Below are 20,269 nucleotides of genomic sequence, written 5' to 3' on the forward strand. Positions count from 1 at the left end.
CAAATCTTTTCAATAGGATTTTTTTGGGAAATTATGGCAGATAGCCGCAAACAAAGTATAATGTAGCTAGTATCCCCTAAACTATATTTGAAAAATGATTTTGCCACATGTCCTCTCTACAATCAGTTTCATAAAAAAAAATATGACATGGCTACTACAATTGATGACATAGCTTCCGAAAAATATGACATGGATTATTTCATTTAATGTTGATTTATATTTTTTGTAAACTTTTTAGAATATGGTAATAACTCATACCTTACATTTAATATTGATATTTATTTTTAGTAAACTTCTTTAAATACGGTAATATCGCATCATCATCTCTAAAATAAATATATTCATATATAACATTAAAATTTCGAAATTATATTTTATTTTATTTTCTATAAACAATTTGTATTACTAAATCTTTAAAAAATTGCTACGATTTTTTGAAAAATTTGATTTCTAATCGTAAAATCATTAGATTCTTATATATCTACATATTCTATATATATTGTTAGTTAAATTTTTTGATAATTATACAATATATTTTTAAATAAAAATTCATTTTATTTTAATTTAATATTTAAATAAATAAAATCTATATTTAAATATCGGTAAAATAATAAAATCTATAATATTTAATAAACCTTATTTTAAATATAAATTAAAATTTGAAAACAATTTTACTGCACATGGTGCAGGAAAACACCTAGTCTAACCCAAAAAAAAAGTGTATCCACTATATTTATAATATTACTATATTATTCTTGATATCCATTTAATGAAATTTTAGATTACCTTCTTTTTTTCAATTATCAATTACCACTAATTTTCTTCTATTTCCACCACTTTTTCCTATGCTATTTTATTTTGTTCTATTACATTTGACAGTTGATAAAAATGTTCTATTTGTTTAGAAATATATTTTGATATTTGGAAAGGGTTTACAATTAAATTAGGGTTTACATTCGGATTATGGTTTAGTGATTATAATTTAGGATTTAGTATTTATAAGATGAGAGAGTATGGTTGAAATCAGCATAAATTTTTTTTATGCAATCATAGACATTTCATAGTTTCACAATTTGTACTATGTTATTTATTATTGTTCCGTTCTATTTGGGTTTAGAGTTTTTTTTTTTTGGGTTTAAAGTTTATATTTGGGTTAATGTTTATATTTAGGTTTAAGGTTTACTGATTAGGATTTAGGGTTTACTGATTAGGATTTAGGGTTTAGTGTTTGTTTAGAAATATATTTTGATATTTGAGTTTAGGGTTTACATTTGGATTAAGATTTACATTTGGATTAGAGTTTAGTGATTAGAATTTAGGGTTTAGTATTTATAAAGTGAAGGGATATGGTTAAAATCAGCATTAACTTCTTTTATGCAATTATAGACATTTCATAATTTCACCATTGTGTACTATGTTATTTGTTATGCTCTATTTTATTTGGGCTTATGATTTATATTTAGATTAATGGTTTATATTTAGATTTAGTATTCAAAGGTTTGGATGGAATTGAGATAAGGTCTAGTATCTAGATTTTAGAGGTTAAGATGGAATTGGTGTTCTATACTATTTTGGTGTTATGGAATAAAAAGTTTAAACTTTGACATGCTTTTGTTAGTACATGGCTGAATTGTATGTCATAAAAAAATATGTTTATGCTATTTGTTAATTGTAGTCATACATGGTATAATATTTAAACAATTTTATGCTTTCGTTAATATGAACTATATCATTTATAACATGTTCTATTTTATTTATATAATAGCACTATAGTCAATATCTTCGTCGATATTATAAACACCACAACAATAATCTTACCGTCAACTTTCTTACAAAGTGGACAAAAGTGGAAGAAAATACAAAAAAGCTAGGAGCTCTAATAATGTTAACCTCACTGTCATGTTCTTAATTTTCTTCTCATTTTTTGCTATTACATAAATTCACCCATTTTTGTCGACTTTTTAATAGGATTTATCAGCTGATCTAGTCTTCGGAAAAAAACAGCAGAATTTCTTGAATTTCATATTATTTGCTCCTACGCTCAAATTATAAGAGAAATCAAAGGATACATTGATATATACTTATACATACATAACTTAATTAAGAAAGAGATTAAGTTTGATTGTTGAATAATATTAATAAGCAAGAAATGTTCATCTAGTAAAAAATTTCAAATGGAAATGATAATGGATTTATATATGGAGTGCTCTGTAACACTGCTGCTGAGACGAGAAGCCATTTATATATGGAGTGCCCCTTCAGTTATGGACTCTGGTCTCAGGTCGCCGCTAAGTGTCAGCTTCAACCGCTTCGAAGTTGGTCGGATCTCCTCAATCAGATGACCACTCTATCGGCCCCCCGACCGAAGAAGCTGCTCTGTCTTCTAGCTTGGAAATCGGTGATGTATTGGTTGTGGAGAGAGCGCAACGATCGGTTGCATGCACAGATTTTTAGAAGCGGAGATTCTCTGTTCAAAACTATTGATCTCCAGTTGCGAAATCAGATACAGAGTTTCCGAGAAGCTTCTCCCTCCCTTGCTTCTCAGATGATTCAGTTATGGTTCGCTTAATCGCTCTCCCTCTCAATCGACTCAGAAACCTCCCTACTGCTCACAAACGACTCTCTCTCTCTCGATGTTTCCTTTTCCCTGGGCTGGTCCTTACTTGGGCCTCCTCTATCTAACTAATGGGTTTCAATTAAGGTTCTTCTTTTGTAGTGGGCCATGCTCTTTTAAACCTTGGCTAAGCCTGTAAACTCTTTTTATTTTTTCTGCATTTTCTAATGAAAGCCTTTTTTCAAAAAAAAATGATAATGGATTTTTTTTCTAGAACTTGGTGTGGTGCTTATCAATCTCGGTTTAGGTCAAAATAAAATACCATCATCTAAGGACTCAAATTATTGGCCACTCCTGGCCTCTGTGTGTTTGATTTTTTTCTTATTTTAATATATTAGTAAATTAGTTTGAAACGCCATTGTATTGATCCAACACTAACGAATTCTACACTTTAATGTATACTACTTTGTTTGAATTTAATCACCTATAAGCCAGTTACTACCATTTTTATGATAAGTAGCACAATGTTTTCTTCTCAAAAGGAAATCAACATATTTTGAAAGAAGTAACTCCTAATTTCCGTGCTAGTGCAAGAGTTTCTTAACTGGGATAAGATACGGTTCTTAGTTTTTTTTAGATTTTAACTAAAAAAATTTAAGAACCGTCTTTTAAATAAGAGATATAAAAACCGTTTTTAGTCAAAAAATGTAAAAAATGAAATAAAAAATAAAAATCTCAAATTATGAGTTAAAAATTCCGGCTAAAAGACCGTGGTTAATCATGAACAAACACTTTTGGCATTTGTTCCACTAACTTTTGTTTGTTACATCATAATATCAAAATCATATGACTTATTGATAAATGTTATGTCCAACTATATATTTTATTTATTTAATAGATTATTTTATCGAATTACATTAAATATTAAATATAACTATAAAAATTAAATATAAAAAATTAAAAAAAACTAAAACAAAAAATATATCAATTTTTTTGAAAAAAATATTCGGTCAAAAAAAAACTTTTTGAAAAATAGGTCAGAATCTAGTATATTTATACAAAACATGTGAGGAAGAGAAAGACATCATACGTGGCCTTTATTTGTGTGGTGAATTCACTACATTGCTATTGCAGCTAAAAAGGAAGTAGAGATTTTGTCTCCGCACGTTTTCCCTCGTCTCCTGGTTGTTAAAGCTAACTAACACATGATTTTGTCACGTTTTCCTTATTTCACCACGGTTCGTACAAATTCCACAAACATTATTATTAGCTGCTTTTCTTTTGTCAAAATCCAGCCTTTTAATTTTATTTTGTTGGGAGCATATTCTGTTTTGGTAGGAAAATATTTCTCCGTTACTAAAAAATGGTTTATAGTTTGTGTAAAATATAAATAATGTATTGATAGAGGTAAATACTGATTTTGAGCAAGAAATAAATCCGTATTATTCTAGAAATATAGTTGCTTGTTGCTTGGTAAGATGAGGTTGTGATAGATACTCGTCGCATCTGTCTCCTCAGGATTAGTTTTCATAAAGTACAGATTATGAGATACTATGACTTCTTGTTTTGATCATTCATAATCCAGCTCATGTGTATATTCAACTGAATAAGAATAGTACATTTGTTGCTCTTTTCAGAAAAAAAGAAAAAAGAATAGTAAATTTGTTTCGACAACTTTCTTTTATTGTGGAAAACCAATAAAAATGCTAATATTAGTACTAGATTAGTTTCTAATAGTTACTCAGAAACACAAGAACCGGATGATTCACCATATGGAGAAACAGATCGGACGACATGCCTTCTCCACTTGCTGCAGAATGCAAAAGTTTCAAATGGAAAATAGAAGTTATAGGTAATATAACTAAAAACTATTATTTTCACTTACTTGAAATTTATTTTCTTCAAACTGTTAATTTATTTAGTCATCGGATATTCTTAATGTGTAGAGAAAGTTAAATTGAAATTCAGAGAACATATTATTAAACGTAGTCATTGCAGCACCGTCCTTTATGTGGGCAAGGAAGATTCAGTATACAGTCAATTTATTCGCTATAACGTATTAACTTAGTTCATCAAAAGAGCTAATGTTTATTCTTGCACAATGTCTTGTCTAGATAATCTGCTTTTTTTGTTGCAATGCTTATTCCTATATGCTCCGTTCAAAAAATAGATACTTCATGCTAATTTAGTCTATTATATAACACTCATATTTTTTTTATTAACAAGATACTGCTGGGAAAATCGAAGGCAAAATGATAACATCTAAAGAAGTTTGGAAAATTCAAAATAGCAAAATGATTGTTCATTTTGACGAAGTTAGTGGCCAACCAATTGGAGAGTCGGGAGGTTTACTAGGGTTATGGTTAGGTCAACTAAACAATGATGTGAATTTGCTACCCAATAACTACAGTGACTAGAGAATGGTTAATCCTCACATAAAAAGTAAAGTTTGAGAAGTAATACAGGTAATACATAACATTTAATCTTTTTATAAATTTTTTTCTTAACTTCGAGATGTAAGATAATATATTCGTCTGATGAAGATGATATGTTTTTGTTATTTCAGACCAAATTCTGGTTTGATGATCCACCGATGAAAAGTATTTGTAATGAGTGCATTAGGTAGCAGATGCAAAGATGTCAAACTACGTCTTTGGAAAGAATACAAGTGAAATAGTCTAAGTGAGACATTTCTCAATCGACCAGAAAATATCCCTGAAAATTAATGGGGTCATTTCGTTCATATGAGATTCACTGAAAAGTGGAAAGTACAGTTTATTTGTTAGATATTTATATAGTTATATATCAAATAGAAGCAATATTTTTTGTATGTGAGATTTCAGAAAATGCAAGAAAGGAAAACAGAAAGCCAAAAGAAAAATATCATGTCTCACGTATACGGAAGAAAAAGTTTTTCAAGGAAAATAAATGATATTGTAAGTAATGTAAAGTTAGTTTACTATATTGATATAAACTACTTTACTATAATAATATTATATATTTTTATGCATGTTACAAATACAATCAAGACTGGAAAACGACCATGTCGAACAGAGTTTTTCATCGAGACTCGCACGAAACCTAATGGAAGCTTTGTATGTGAAGAACCAAAAATACCGACGGTTAAATTCAGTTAATATTATCATATATTTGTAAGTTAATTCTACTTGATATTTATTCTTCATTTGTATTTTAGGAAGTACTTACGATGTTGATGGGTCAAAAGTCACATGTGGCAAACAATGCTATTGCTAGTTTGGATGATGAATATGCACAAGTTTTTGGTCCAGAACGTCCAGGACGAGTATGGTGTGTTGGTCATCGACCTACACCTTTAAAATTAGTGAACCATTCTCTTGTTACGAGACAAGAGATAGAGAATTCAGAAATGGTTGTTAACCCAAAGTCACAAGTGAAAGAATTATCAGATCTAGGTAAGGGAATGACTATATTCATCCAACAAGTAATTGGTATTTCAAGTGGTGAACAGGTACTAATATAGCTTATAAGTTAATTGTATTTTTAAACTTTTGATATGTAAACTAATATGCCGAGCTAATTATTTAGGCAAGAGTATGTGGGCTTCCAGTTTTGTTGTAGCTTTTGCTAATATACCGAATCCAGTTTTTGCCAACGTACTAAGTCCACCAAATCCAAATCAGGTAAATTCTAATTAAGTTTATTTTTATAATCAATAATTATTCAAAATATTAACTAATTTGTTGTATAATTCTATTTCAGGAACAAAGTGATATGCTGTTAGAGATTAAGACTCACGCGTTGAAAGCCATGGCAATGATTTTCATCAACATTAGTTTAATAATATTTTTAGCAATTTTATTTTATGAATTTGCATGATGGATTAGTGTGATTTGATTTCTAATACTTAATTTATTAATCTAAATCAAGTTTTATTGATTTAATTAATTTTCCTTCATTTTTATATATATTTAAAATTAATAAAAAACAAATTCGTTTCTATTAATATTAATATAAATCATAAAAATGTAAAAAATAATAATATTTGTATCATTTATATAAGTGAAATATATTATAATCATTTATGAAAATTGATATAGATTTAGCATCAATTATATACAAATGATAATAGAAATTTAAATCACTAAATTGTAAATGATACAATTATAAAAATCACTTTTTAAACTGATATAAATTTAACATCAATACGCAAAATGATAATAATACTTTAAATCACTTGTTTTAAATGATATAATTATTAAAATCACATTTAAAAAACTGATTTAAGGTTAACATCAATTGTTTAAAATGATATAATATTTAAAATCGGTTGTTATAAATGATACAGTTACTAAAATCATTTCTAAGAATTGGTATTACTGTTACATCAGTTTATAATAAATGATTTAACAATTCAAATCAGTTTTTCTAATTGATAATAATACTAAAATCATTTCGCATAACTGATTTTAAAGTTAACATCATTTTTCTTACAAATAATACTGTTTAAAATAATTGATGTAAATATATAATTTTATTGCATCAGTTTTGAATAGATGAGGTAAATTATTTGCATCACCATTTTTAGAGTCATTTACTTTACATCATTTATAACTAATGCAAATATATAAAATAAATGATGTAAACTAGTCTCTTTTTTTTGTAGTGACCTAACTTTTCTGTACTATAACTATAATTACCTAATTATTTGCAGCATTGTTTTAATATTTTTTGGTCTAAATTGTTTTAATAGTTTTTTTTGGTAAATGTTTTAATAGTTACCTCAAAGTTTTAACCATTATTTTATTTTTAGAAAGAAGTTTCAACCATTGTCCGTTTATAAATCGGCACATTAATGTTATAGGTTAAGTGATTAATATTGTAGTGGGTTTTTACTTTCTAGTTAAATTATTCAGAAAATTCAAGACAGCAAATATTTCTGTAAAATATAAATCCAACTTAAAACCCTGCCATATACATGAATTATTGCAAGCAAGTAATTGATTTATATTCTTATATATTTACTTGATCGATATAAATAACCATTCATGTGATTAAAGATGTATCAATTTACAAACATAATGTGAGCAAATAACAAATAATATCAGTTTTCTAAAAAAAAAGCAAATAATATCGGTTACTAAAAATTAACAAAGCACGTGTTTTGTTTACTCCAACCTAACTCTGCATGGTACTGAACTGAAATCAAGCTTACACTGGCAGAACCCTATATAAGCATAAGCTCTCCCCTTCATCTTCATCAAATCCTTCACCACTGTCTTTAGAGAAAAACAAAATGGTGAAGTTCGAGAGTTTTCCTATACTGTTAGGGTTAGTTCTGGTTTTAACTCTGGTCGGAGCTCCGACCAAAGCCGATGGACCTGTTTGTCGTCAGGCTGAGAAATTTAGCAGAGCTAGCTTTCCTGAAGGCTTCCTTTGGGGAACCGCAACTGCAGCGTTTCAGGTCAATCTTTTACACTTCTATCAAAAATTAGAGTTATTCTTGGGTTCCACCCTTTAGGGTAAACCTTTAGGTTCACCAACCAATAGAATTCAAGTATTTTATATTCAGTATATTTTTAAAAAGGAAACAAAATATTATTAAATTATATTATGTTTTCAAATAAATAGCTAAAAATAAATAAAAACAGTTGTAGTTGCAAATTTTTTTTTTAATAAAACTCTAAACCCAAAATACTAAACCCTAAACCCTAAATACTAAACCTTAAACCCTTGGGAAATCCGGAACCCTTGGGTAAACTCTAAATCGTTGGGATGAATCATAGTTTTAAAAATTAAAAAAAAAAATCTTTTTTCAATTACTACTATTTTTATTTATTTTTAGTTATTTATTTTAAAAACATAATATAATTTAATAAGATTTTGTTTCCTTTTTAAAAAGATATTAAATAAAAAATACTTGATTCCTATTGGTTGGTGAACCTAAAGATTCACTCTATGGAGTGAACCCAAGAATAAGTCCAAAAATTATTAGTTTTATGTTTTTTTTTTTGTTTTTTTTATTACCTGATCTTTTTTTATTATGATGATATATAGGTTGAAGGAGCTGTTGATGAAGGTTGTAGAGGTCCAAGCATGTGGGACACTTACGCTAAGAAATACCCACGTATATTTTTCCCACTTATCGATATATAAATGTTTATATATAGTTTGAACATATGTAACTTTAAAGAGAATGTTGAAATAAATTTCCAGATAGATGTAAGAATGATAGCGCTGATGTTGCTGTTGATTTCTACCATCGTTACAAGGTAATACATAATCATCTTTTTTTTCCTTCTCTTAGTTCTCCTGATTTTAAAAGTCTTTTGATGGTTAACGTAACATCTACTTAAAAAATGAATTTTGTTTTTTTGAAACTTTTGATGGTCATCATATTTTTTGAAACTTTTTAAAAATGATATAACAGGAAGACATTAAGTTGATGAGAGACCTCAACACCGATGCTTTCAGACTTTCTATTGCGTGGCCCAGAATTTTCCCACGTAAGTTTTTCATCATTGTTATTCAATATGTTTTTTTTTTAACAATGACGAAAAACTTACTAATAGTTACAATATGTTTGTGGTTATTATTATTACTAATAGTTACAAATAATTACAAATGTTTGTGGTTATTATTATTACTAATAGTTACAAATTGTTAAAAAAATATATGAAAATAAATGCAATTTAAAGTTTGACCCAAAAAAGACAAGTGAAATGCAAATTGTTTAACAGATGGAAGAATGTCTAAGGGAATAAGCAAGCAAGGAGTCCAATTCTACCACGACCTCATCGATGAGCTTCTCAAAAACAGTAATATCTTTCACTCCAAAAACAATATTAATTAAAAATATCATGTTAATCAATTAACTCTTACAGTTGCTTTTTTTGTGTGTGTAAAAATTTAGAGATAACCCCACTAGTAACAGTCTTTCACTGGGATACTCCTCAAGACCTAGAAGATGAATACGGTGGTTTCTTGAGTAGTCACATTGTGTAAGTTTTTGTTTCATGTATAAATAGATTAATTTCTTGATAAATAAATAAATATAAATATATATATATATACATATTTAAATTTGTGTGTTTTAGTAACAATATATTATTTATAAATACAGAAAGGATTTTACGGAATATGCAAACTTTACTTTCCACGAATATGGACACAAAGTGAAAAACTGGATTACATTCAATGAGCCATGGGTGTTTAGTCGTGCCGGCTACGACACCGGGAAAAAAGCGCCGGGACGTTGTTCACCATACATCGAATTAGAAACGGGGGGGCAATGTGAAGATGGACGGTCAGGATTCGAAGCTTATCAAGTCAGTCACAACTTACTCTTGGCTCATGCTTATTCCGTTGAAGCCTTCAGAGCATGCAAACAGGTTTATGTTAAATTACATGACTCAATCTTTTATTTTTAACAAAATTATTTTCAAAAACATTAATCTAATATTCTTTTTTTCCAAACTTATAGTGTGCTGGAGGTAAAATTGGAATTGCACACAGTCCAGCATGGTTCGAACCAGCCGACCTTGACAGTGTTGGAGCTCCCATTGAACGTGTGCTTGATTTCATCCTTGGATGGTAATTAAAATATTTAAAACATTAATATAAATTCACACTAGCTAAATTATAATAAAAATGTATGTGCTTTTAAAAAAATTTAGGCATTTGCATCCAACAACTTATGGAGATTATCCACAGTCGATGAAGGATCGCATCGGTTACAGATTACCAAAATTCACAGAAGCTGAAAAGAGAATACTAAAAAATTCTGCAGATTTTGTCGGAATGAATTATTATACCTCACAGTTTGCAGCTCATATGAAGACCGAAGATACCAAGAACATAAGTTGGACGTCAGATTCTCTTGTTCACTGGGAAAGTAAGTATTAAGATGTTCAAATTATTTTTATTGTTCTAATTAATACTGACACGCGTTGCTTAATCAACCAGACAAGGATGTGGATCAATACCAGATTGGTAGCCAGGTAAACGAATCATTTTATTTATTAATATATTTCTCACACTTAACTTTTCCTTATCAGTAATACCTTATAAATTTATAATATATTGTTTCTTTTAGCCTGCTGGGGGTAAACTGCCTGTGTATTCAAGAGGAATGAGAAAACTTTTGAAGTATATCAAGGACAACTATGGAGACCCGGAGATTATGATCACCGAGAATGGTTAGAAAATGTTCAAAAATTTTTTCAGAAATAAGTTTCCATTTTGTCTAACAAAACTCGATTTTTTTTCCTTAAAGGATATGGAGAAGACCTTAAAGACCTTCATAATGACGTGAAAACTGGGACAAATGATCACAACAGGAAATATTATCTCCAGAGGCATCTCTTGAGTTTGCACGAAGCAATTTGGTAAGTAATTAAAGAATTCAACTCAAACCGAAAAACTAATAGAGAACATTATATGCTGATTACATCCTGCATAGATAATCTAATGAACTTAATTATTGTTTTTGTAGCGAGGACAAGGTGAACGTAACGGGATACTACGTGTGGTCTTTGATGGACAACTTTGAGTGGCAAGATGGATACAAGGCGAGGTTCGGGCTTTACTACATCGATTTCCTTAACAATTTGACACGTCACCAGAAAGTTTCTGGCAAATGGTATTCCGATTTCCTTAAGCCTGGATTCCCAACTTCCAAGATCGTGAGGGAAGAACTCTAAGATCATGAATCCAAATCATGAATCCTCCGAAAAAAAAATATATTGCAAGAGATCTTGTTCTTGAGGATTAATATCAGTCTGTGTGTTCTATCTATAGATCATGTTTATCCTTTTTATTAATATGTGGTTTCTTTTGATGCTAGCATACTTGCGAGTTGTTGAAGTAGTCATTGTAATAATAAAATGTTGCTTACGTCAACAAAATTAATAATTACATGGTGCCGTCTTCTTTTAAGTTCGTGTTAAAACAACATTATAAATGAGAAATCTTTTATGCCATAACATGGGACCTATTTAAGAGTTTACCTCTTCATTCAACTTTATAAATCGTTCCAATTTTAATCCTACTCCCCCTATTCACTACTTTATCTTAGTTGTATCAGTAACATAGATTAACAGTATTATTAAGAAAAAAATAATGGACTTGTGTTATTAAAAAAAATTAGAAATACATTATATTATGAGAAACTATTTTTTATGAGCCAGCTTTAAAAATATACGAAAATTGGTCAATCTAATTACCTAAAAACATATTTATATAAAATAATCATAAAACAAAATTTTAAATTTTTATATACATATTTCAAATCAAAATAATAATTTAAAGTTGATTTATATCAAAATGATTCAAAATATAATTATATTTAAAATTTTATTTTTAATAAAATATTTTCCAATAACCATTATTAAAAAATATTTTCAATATATATAAGAAAAATACAATACAAAACCCCTTAAATTATGGTTTTTATATTTTATATTAAGTTTTTAAAATATAATATATGTGATTATTTATATGATGATACATATAAAATACTATTAATTATATGATTACTTATATGATGATACGTATATATGTATAATAGTGACTAAGGGTGGGGCGTCCGGGTACCCATTCAGGTTCAGTTTGAGTCTGTTTAGGTTTCAGGTTTACGGATCAAAGATTTCTCCCCATTCAGATATTTTTAAATTTTGGTTCAGGTTCCATTCAGATCTTTGCAGGTCCGGTTCGGGTTTGGATAACCCATTTAAATTATTTTTAAAATTTTAAAATTTACTATATACTTTAAATTTCTCAAAATCTATAAACAAAATAATATATTACATATAAATTTGAATAACATATGTGAGATTACCTAAACTTAACATATAAATTGGTTTGGTTTAAATATTTGGATAGAGAATTAATAATTATTTTAAGTATCTTTGGTATTTTGAGTATACTTTAGCTATTTTAGATATTTAATTTTGACTATTTGTATATATTTTCAAATATTTAAACCAACTTAAAACTATCATATATATTTTGGATATTTTTGTATACATTAAATTTATATATATATATATATATATATATATATAGGATACATTGGGATACCTGAAATACTTCGTTTCTAATCGGATTCGGTTTTGGTTTTCTAAATACCAAAATTTTGAATAATTCAGATATTTAATCAATTTATGTTCGGGTTTGGTACTACTTTTTCGGATCGGGATTGGTTCGATTCTTTGGATTCATATTTTTTCCCAACCCTAATATTAACATAAAAAACAAATAGCAACATATTCTTGAAAACATATATCCACGCGGATCAAAATTTAATTTTTAATTAATAAAAGTTAAACACTTAATGGATTTTTAAAAAACATATCCATTGATAACTTAAAGTGTAATATGTATTTACAAAATTGTCAGAAAACAAGATCGCAGTTTAGATGACTGATTAATGCTTTATCTCATTCATGTCCCAGTAGTAAAATTAGTTACACAAAAAAAAATAGTTACACATATGTTCCACGTTGAAAGGGCCTTCCATGGGTATTATTATTATTATTTTTTGAACATTTCATCGGTATTATTTTTGTGCTCTTGAATGCGAAGACACAATAGTTGATATAAAGTTAAAAACTATCACATCAAAATCTGAAGACACAATTGGATAAGTTGCTTTTTGACATAAACTAGTCACGAGTTATGGCTTGTTATAGAATGGTTGTAACCTTTTGATAACAAAATAACAAAAAAAAAAATTGATAAAATGGTGGACAAATGGTATATTCTAACATGTGATTTAAATATCAGTATAAATAGTGTATTACATGTACCATAATATTTTTATTACAGAGACACACATAGTAACCAACATAACTTATACTCTCTCCATTTCTATATAAATGTCACATTGACATTTTTTTCCACAAAGATTAGTAAAGTAAGAAAATATATATAAGTTATTATTAATTACATCTCTTTGACCAATAATATTTGAGATAAATAAAATTATTTATAAAATCAATACAAATTACAATTAATTTTCAACTGAAAGTAAGTATAATTTACATATAGAATTATAAAGTGATAATTTTTGTGTAACAAAAAAGAAACGTCAGAGTCACACTTATTATGAAACGGAAAAAATATTTATTAAAACATAAATGTTTTTGCAATCTAAACCTTTTACAGATAAAAAAATGTTACCTGGTGCATCTTACACTAAGAGAATATCATAAAGGTTAAGAAAAGAGGATATTACACTTTGTTTATTATAATAGACTTGCTGTTTTTAAAAAGAATGATTTTTAGGTTTCTTCTTGTTTTTAAAAGATTGACATTTTACGTTTAAATGCACCTCTAGCTGACTAATATTAATAAATTGTGAATTTCAAGTAATATTAATTGAGAGTAAGTGAATTCTTGAATTCTTATTGGGTTTATAGTAGTTGGAAAATATTTAATTTTAGAAAGTAATGTACTTACAAGCAAATGGTAGTTGTATTTCTTGTGTGAAAAACTAAAATTCATTCTATCAAAAAGGAGTATTATTTTCTTTGGAAATAACACCTAACTAAATGTAGTATACACTCTATATTTTATAATGTATGATGTTTTGAGTTAAATCACAAGATTAAAAGTTTCAATTTTCTATATAAGTAATTCTGAATATATAAATTAAAAATATTTCAACCAATTATAAAAGAAACTGTAAAATCTAATTGGTTAAATATTTTCAGTAATTTAAAATTAACATAGGAATGTCAAATCATCTACAATTTAAAACAACAAATTTTTTATAAACATCATATATTATGAAACAGAGTGAATACAAAAAGAATCTGAAATAAAATCAATACAAGTAGGATGATGAAGTAGTAAATTGACAGACTAATAAATGAAATTTCAATTAACTGTTTTTTTTTGGGTGTAATTGAATAACTAATTGTATGTGTATGGATTTGATTTCTTATACTTATAAGTCATTTTACTTGAATTTTTTTTAATTCGTCCTCTCAGCTGATTCTGTCGGTTGGGGCTAGGGACGAACTTAGTGCTAGAAAAAGAAAAGAAATTTTACTACACGCATTATGATTTCGCTAGAAGAGCCATGAGATAAATATTAAACCCACGTTTGAGTTAGTTACAACTGTTTCTTTTTAAAAACGTTTCCACACACCATATGCTTCTTCAAGCTTTAGAACACTTGTGTCTTTCACTCTTGTAATGGAAATATCCCCCATGAGAATGAATTTTCTTGCTCTGGGTTTGTCTCTGTGTCTTGTTCTTTCGAGCTTCCATGGTGTTTCTTGTCAGGTAAGCACCAATAGAAAAGTGTTCTTTTTTTGACCAAAAAAAAAAAAAAGAAAAGTGTTCTTTCATTTCTTTCTCTTTCAACCTTAAGTAAATTTGGAGCATTTGGTAATATATTTAGGATGATGGTGCTGCAAGTAGGTTGAGTCATTTGGATCTTATAGAACGTGAATACCAAGGTAAAGAAATACTCAGAATCATCAAAAGTGTCCTTCTTTTCTGGTTTCTTGAATTATTTGTTTTCTTTGAATTGCAGATAGTGTCAATGCTCTTCAAGGCAAGGAAGACCAGCGTAGGATCTCTCTCCGTGTCTTCTTTTCTTGAAAATATTTTGTTCTTTGTGACAGCTTCTAAGTTTGTGTGTATGTGTCTTCAGCTGCAAGTGTCCAGAGTGAGAACCAGAAGAACACTACAGTGACTGATAAGAACACTATCTCTCTGTCTCTGTCAGATGAATCTGAGGTTATTGTTATGATCAATCTGCCTAAAAGTTTTCTATAGAGTTAGTTCATTGTAGGATTAAGGTGCTTTTTGTCTTATTTTGTGGTTAGGTTGGAGCCACGAGTGATGAAAGTGTTACACGTTCGAGTCTGTTGGATGAAATAGATCTTGAATTTGAAGGTAAATTAATATCTTGATCTCTCTTAGTCATTGTGTTTATGGTTAAAGGTTGAATCAAGAAAGGCCCTTTAAGTGATCTTGATTAATTGCAGCTCATCTCAATGTTCTTAACCAAGCTGGATCTGATGACGTTAATGCTGAGTCAAAAGATGATGAAGAATTATGTATGGAACTTTTTATCGTCTACACTAGTTTTTTATGAATCCTTTTGTCTTTCCTACTGAGATAGTTGTTATGTGTCTCTTGTTTCAGCTGCTCAGAGACAGAAGATGTTGGAAGACATGGAAAGCGATTTTGAAGGTTTCTCAGAGATGCTCTATCCATAGCTTATAGTTAGTTACTATAAGCCTCACTTATAACTTTGTCTTCTGTTGCTTCTCTTACTTGCAGCTGCTTCAGCAAGTTTGAAACAAATTAAGAGTGATGAACTAAGTGAAGGAACTGATGAGGAACAATGTAACAAACTTTTCCTCTCTGACTTTTTGTATGTGACTCAATTGTGTATCCTTCAATAAGACACATCATTGGTGTCTTTGTTACAGCTGCAAAGAGTCAAAGTTTGCTGGAGGAGATCGAACGCGAATTTGAAAGTATATTCTCTTTGAGACCTCTCTTTCAAATAACTCTTCTGTTTTTGGTGAACTAAGTCTTGAATCTAAAAGATTCATTTCCTAACTTGTAGCTGCTACAAAAGATCTTGAACAACTAAAGATTAATGACTTCACCGGTGACAACTATGATGAAGAACAATGTAATAAACCTGTCCTGATCCTTTATCTCTGTTTAAGCATTTTGTAAACGGTTTTGTGTGTGTTGGTTACAGCTGCAAAGAGAAAAAGCATGCTTGAAGCTATTGAACGCGAGTTTGAAGGTTTCTTGAAAGACCACTAATTTTTGTTCATAACTTCCATTGATTTGTGAGAAGAATGTGAGTGTCATCTAAGAGTTCGTTTGTGTGTTTTGTATCTTTTTAAACTCCTACTTGCAGCTGCTGTTGAAGGCCTTGAAGAACTGAAGGTTTCTGATTCTACCGGAAACAAAGATGATGAAAAAGAATGTAAAGCCTCATGATCCCTTTTAGTTTTCTCTGATCCATTGTCTCTGAAGCTCCTTTAATGTCTTGCTGCAGCTGCAAAGAGACTTAGTATGCTGGAAGAGATCGAACGGGAATTTGAAGGTAAACATACCTCTAAAATGTCTTAATAGAGTTTATGTTTCACCTAGAAAGCTTTGTGTTTACTTGAGAGTATGTTTCTGTGTGTGTGTTTTATCCCATATCTGCTACAAAAAGTTAACTAGTTCATATCAGAGCCTTGAGTGTTATCTAAGAGTCTTGTCTCTTCATTCATACTTACAGTAGCTACAGAGAGCCTTAAGCAACTTCAAGTTGATGGTTCTAGTGAAGACACAGAACAAAGTAAAGTACTCTTTATCTTCTCTTAAGTTCTGCTTTATATTTCCCCTCTTCATGTAATCTGAGAAGAGTTTTGATGTACTGTTACAGCTGCAAAGAGGCAAAGTATGTTGGATGAGATTGAACGTGAATTTGAAGGTACCTTTATATCAATTGCAATAGAATAAAAAATGGTTGAATGTTATGCTAAGAGTGTGCCTACTTGCAGCTGCTAGAAGTGATCTTAAACAACTAAATGGTTTCACTGAAGGAAATGCTGATGATGAAATATGTAAGTAACTTTTTTGCTTCTTATTTCTATCCTAAATTATTATGAGACTTATGTATCTTCTATGGTTTTATCACAGCTGCAAAGAGAAACAGTATGGTAGAAGAGATGGAACGTGAGTTTGAAGGTACATTTTCACATAACATTTGTTTATCTCATCTTTGTTTCTCTCTATGTTTCATCCTAAGATTCAGTTTCTCTCTTATACTTACTTGTAGCTGCTACAAAAAAACTTAGAGTTAATTATTTCAATGAAGGCAGTAATAACGAAGAACAATGTAAGTGATTTCATCCTTTTTATTGTAATGATTTCAATGAAGGCAGTGATAGTGAGTTACTTAATTATCTCTTGTTACAGCTGCAAAGAGTAAGAGTATGCTTGAAGAGATTGAACGTGAATTTGAAGGTATCTGTCTAGATTAGCTCATATACTTCAGATAAAATCTTGAACATGTTCTACAATTCTTCTTGCAGCTGCTATTGGAGGTCTTAAACAGATCAAAGATGATGATTTTAAGAACACTGAAGAACAATGTAAAACTCTCTGATTCCTTTTCTTCTCTTTGCATCCTTCTCATGAAAGATGTTAACGCTTGTTTCAGCTGCTAAGAGCAAGCTAATGTTGGAAGAGATCGAGCGCGAATTCGAAGGTACTTACAAGATTATATTGGTACTCATAATCCTAAGCAAAGACTGTGTCTGACTCTACATCATTGTTCTGCAGAAGCTCAAAGTGGCTTTACCACAAATGCTAATAAAGAAGGATGTAAGACACAGCCAAAACTCTTTTTAACTCTTCTGTTTTATACTTTTATTGGTTGTCTCAGCCAAGTTTCTAAGACAGTTCATGTTCTCTCACAGCTGCAAAGAAACATAGTATTACATTAGAGTCTCTTGGACTAGGACAGTCAGGTGTCTGCGGCTGTTTTAATCAAGGCAACGCTGGTTTAAAGCGAGATGAAGAAGCTTCAATCTCTATATCAACAAAATATAGCATAGAAGAGATCCTCTCTGAAGAATCTGCACTACAGGTTTTGTTTTCTGACCTTTCTTGAGCAACAAGAAAACGTATAAGTCACTTGTTTTCTGACCTTTCTTATACAACAAGTCTCTGATTCCTGTTAAGTTTTCATGATTTTTTTGCAGGGCACAGAGACTTCTTCTAGTCTCACTAAGTCTTTGACTCAACTAGTTGAGATTCACAGGAAAGAAAAGGAATCTCATAGTGTGCACACTTCATCCACAAGTGAATCAGCATCCACATCAGAGACTGTAGAGAGCCTTAGAGCTAAACTGAAAGAGCTTAGTGTCTTAACAGCTCGTCAGCTCGTGACACGTCAAGACTTTGAGAGCATTCTCGTTATGGCTGCAACTTTCGAAGAGCTAAGCTCAGCTCCCATCAGTTACATTTCTAGGTTAGCTAAATACAGAAACGTCATAAAAGAAGGACTTGAAGCTTCTGAGAGAGTACACATGGCAAAGGCACGAGCTACAATGCTCGAAGAGACTTCCAGAGAGAAGCAGATCTTCGTGGACGCTAACTTCGAGGAGGCTAAAAGGCTTGCTCAAAGAGGAGACGCCTTGTACGTTAGAATCTTTGCGATCAAGAAACTGTTGAGGAAGCTTGAAACTGAGAGAGAATCTGTTGATGTGAAGTTCAAGGAGATTGTGAAAGGTCTTTCTCATCTTCTTGTTGATGCTTCTGAGGCCTATGAGGAGTATCATGGAGCTGTAAGGAAGGCTAAAGACGAGCAAGCTGCTGAGGAGTTTGCGAGAGAGGCAACGCAGAGTGCAGAGATCATATGGGTTAAGTTTCTTAGTTCTCTTTAGAGAAGAGTTGAGATAATTGGTTGTCTTTAGAGCAAGTCTGGAGCTCTTGTTGGTTAGTGTTTTGTACTTTGTGTTTATGTTCTGTTTCAGACTTTGTGGGTTAGTTATATCAAGAGAGAGGGGAAGACAAATAAATTCTAATAAAATAACTTCCAATAATTCATAGAAACCTTTTGCATACTTTGTAACTAGGTGTTTTCCTACAGCATGTGCAACAATAATTTTTTTTAATAATTTATATTTAAAACTAAAATTTTACTATTATTTTAAATTTTATTATTTTCTTGCTAATATTTTAAAATAAATTTTGATTTATTCGAACATAAAATTAAGATAAATTAAACAATATTTTTTATTTTAAATTATATTTTAAATAGATATGTATATATTTTCAAAATTATAATCTTAAATAGATATTTTACTTATTTCTTTTAGATAAAATATATTAAATCAATTTGTATAAAATTAATTAAAAATTTGAAATATATTTTGATATGCAATAACCAAAACAAAATTTTGAAAATGAAAAATTTAAAATAAAAAATTAACTAAATTATATCATAAAATATGTATAGATATAGTAGTTTGTATATACAATCACATTATATATCTATAAATATGCGGATCGGATCAGATATCCGGCTTTCCAAAAAAAAATTGTGATTTACTTCTATTTTTACAGATATCACATTTTACTATTTGTTTTTATCAGAAACTTTACGGATATCCGATCAAATTTAACAGATAATTTGTCCAGCTCTACTGGTGTAATCGTCCTGCCAACTTCATTGCTCAAAGGAAATAGAAGAGTATGTATCTAAGTCTTCGTATCTTTGTTTTGGATATTGATTAATGCGTAAATATCTTGCACTGGTTGATGGTTGACGCTTGGTTGTAAATTTGGGTGGTAAGAACGTTATTTGTCCTTAGTCAAAAAAAAAAAAGAACGTTATTTGATGATAAATATGAATACGTTATATTTATATGAATACGTTCCAGCGCGGAAACCGTGATATATCCAAGTTTTAAAAGGGAAAGGAAATAGAAGAGTACGTGCCGACTACTCGTGAATACATGTGTCTGTATCTGGTAAGATTTGATATTATTTGGCAATAAAATTCTACAGACGTGCGAACTCGAGACATATATTAATGGGTAAGTACAATAATTTATGTCTATTTATACACAACATAATAAACGTTACCAGTGTTCAAGAAAGCGCTAGACGCTAAACGGACGGCGACCTAACGCCTAGCGTCTAGAACGATTAAACGGACGCCTAGATTATTAGTTAAGCGGTTTAAACGTTTATAAA

General features: G+C 29.7%; 2 protein-coding genes and 1 pseudogene across 2 annotated transcripts; all 3 read left to right on the forward strand.

Annotated features, from left to right (window-relative positions):
• Positions 1-4,032: 4,032 nt before the first annotated feature.
• On the forward strand, positions 4,033-6,444 carry LOC108849535 (uncharacterized; annotated as a pseudogene).
• Positions 6,445-7,811: 1,367 nt separating this feature from the next.
• LOC108860502 (beta-D-glucopyranosyl abscisate beta-glucosidase) lies at positions 7,812-11,462 on the forward strand. Its single transcript, XM_018634375.2, has 13 exons — positions 7,812-7,997; positions 8,591-8,660; positions 8,750-8,805; positions 8,964-9,039; positions 9,274-9,351; positions 9,447-9,534; positions 9,657-9,924; positions 10,017-10,126; positions 10,210-10,427; positions 10,499-10,533; positions 10,629-10,731; positions 10,809-10,920; positions 11,028-11,462. Exons 1-13 carry the CDS (start codon positions 7,830-7,832, stop codon positions 11,233-11,235), a joined length of 1,590 nt encoding a protein of 529 aa, XP_018489877.2. The 5' UTR covers positions 7,812-7,829; the 3' UTR covers positions 11,236-11,462.
• Positions 11,463-14,609: 3,147 nt separating this feature from the next.
• Positions 14,610-19,132, forward strand: LOC108839855 (TSK-associating protein 1). Its single transcript, XM_018612634.2, has 24 exons — positions 14,610-14,824; positions 14,943-15,000; positions 15,078-15,113; positions 15,198-15,283; positions 15,373-15,442; positions 15,535-15,606; positions 15,695-15,742; positions 15,833-15,898; positions 15,985-16,032; positions 16,125-16,193; positions 16,266-16,313; positions 16,431-16,499; positions 16,572-16,619; positions 16,800-16,859; positions 16,947-16,994; positions 17,065-17,127; positions 17,204-17,251; positions 17,343-17,402; positions 17,483-17,530; positions 17,599-17,658; positions 17,727-17,774; positions 17,849-17,890; positions 17,986-18,155; positions 18,271-19,132. Exons 1-24 carry the CDS (start codon positions 14,735-14,737, stop codon positions 18,952-18,954), a joined length of 2,139 nt encoding a protein of 712 aa, XP_018468136.2. The 5' UTR covers positions 14,610-14,734; the 3' UTR covers positions 18,955-19,132.
• Positions 19,133-20,269: the final 1,137 nt, after the last annotated feature.

The sequence above is a fragment of the Raphanus sativus genome, chromosome 1 (assembly GCF_000801105.2).
Source record: "Raphanus sativus cultivar WK10039 chromosome 1, ASM80110v3, whole genome shotgun sequence".
Classification (NCBI taxonomy): domain Eukaryota; kingdom Viridiplantae; phylum Streptophyta; class Magnoliopsida; order Brassicales; family Brassicaceae; genus Raphanus; species Raphanus sativus.

Excerpts from the sequence above, each read along its gene's own strand:
- LOC108860502 (XM_018634375.2), top strand. The coding sequence starts at position 7,830 with ATGGTGAAGTTCGAGAGTTTTCCTATACTGTTAGGGTTAGTTCTGGTT. Across the intron at positions 8,806-8,963 it reads ATTTCTACCATCGTTACAAG|GAAGACATTAAGTTGATGAG; the intron begins GTAATACATAAT and ends ATGATATAACAG. Across the intron at positions 9,925-10,016 it reads CCTTCAGAGCATGCAAACAG|TGTGCTGGAGGTAAAATTGG; the intron begins GTTTATGTTAAA and ends CCAAACTTATAG.
- LOC108839855 (XM_018612634.2), top strand. The coding sequence starts at position 14,735 with ATGGAAATATCCCCCATGAGAATGAATTTTCTTGCTCTGGGTTTGTCT. Across the intron at positions 15,443-15,534 it reads AATAGATCTTGAATTTGAAG|CTCATCTCAATGTTCTTAAC; the intron begins GTAAATTAATAT and ends GATTAATTGCAG. Across the intron at positions 16,194-16,265 it reads CAACTATGATGAAGAACAAT|CTGCAAAGAGAAAAAGCATG; the intron begins GTAATAAACCTG and ends TGTTGGTTACAG.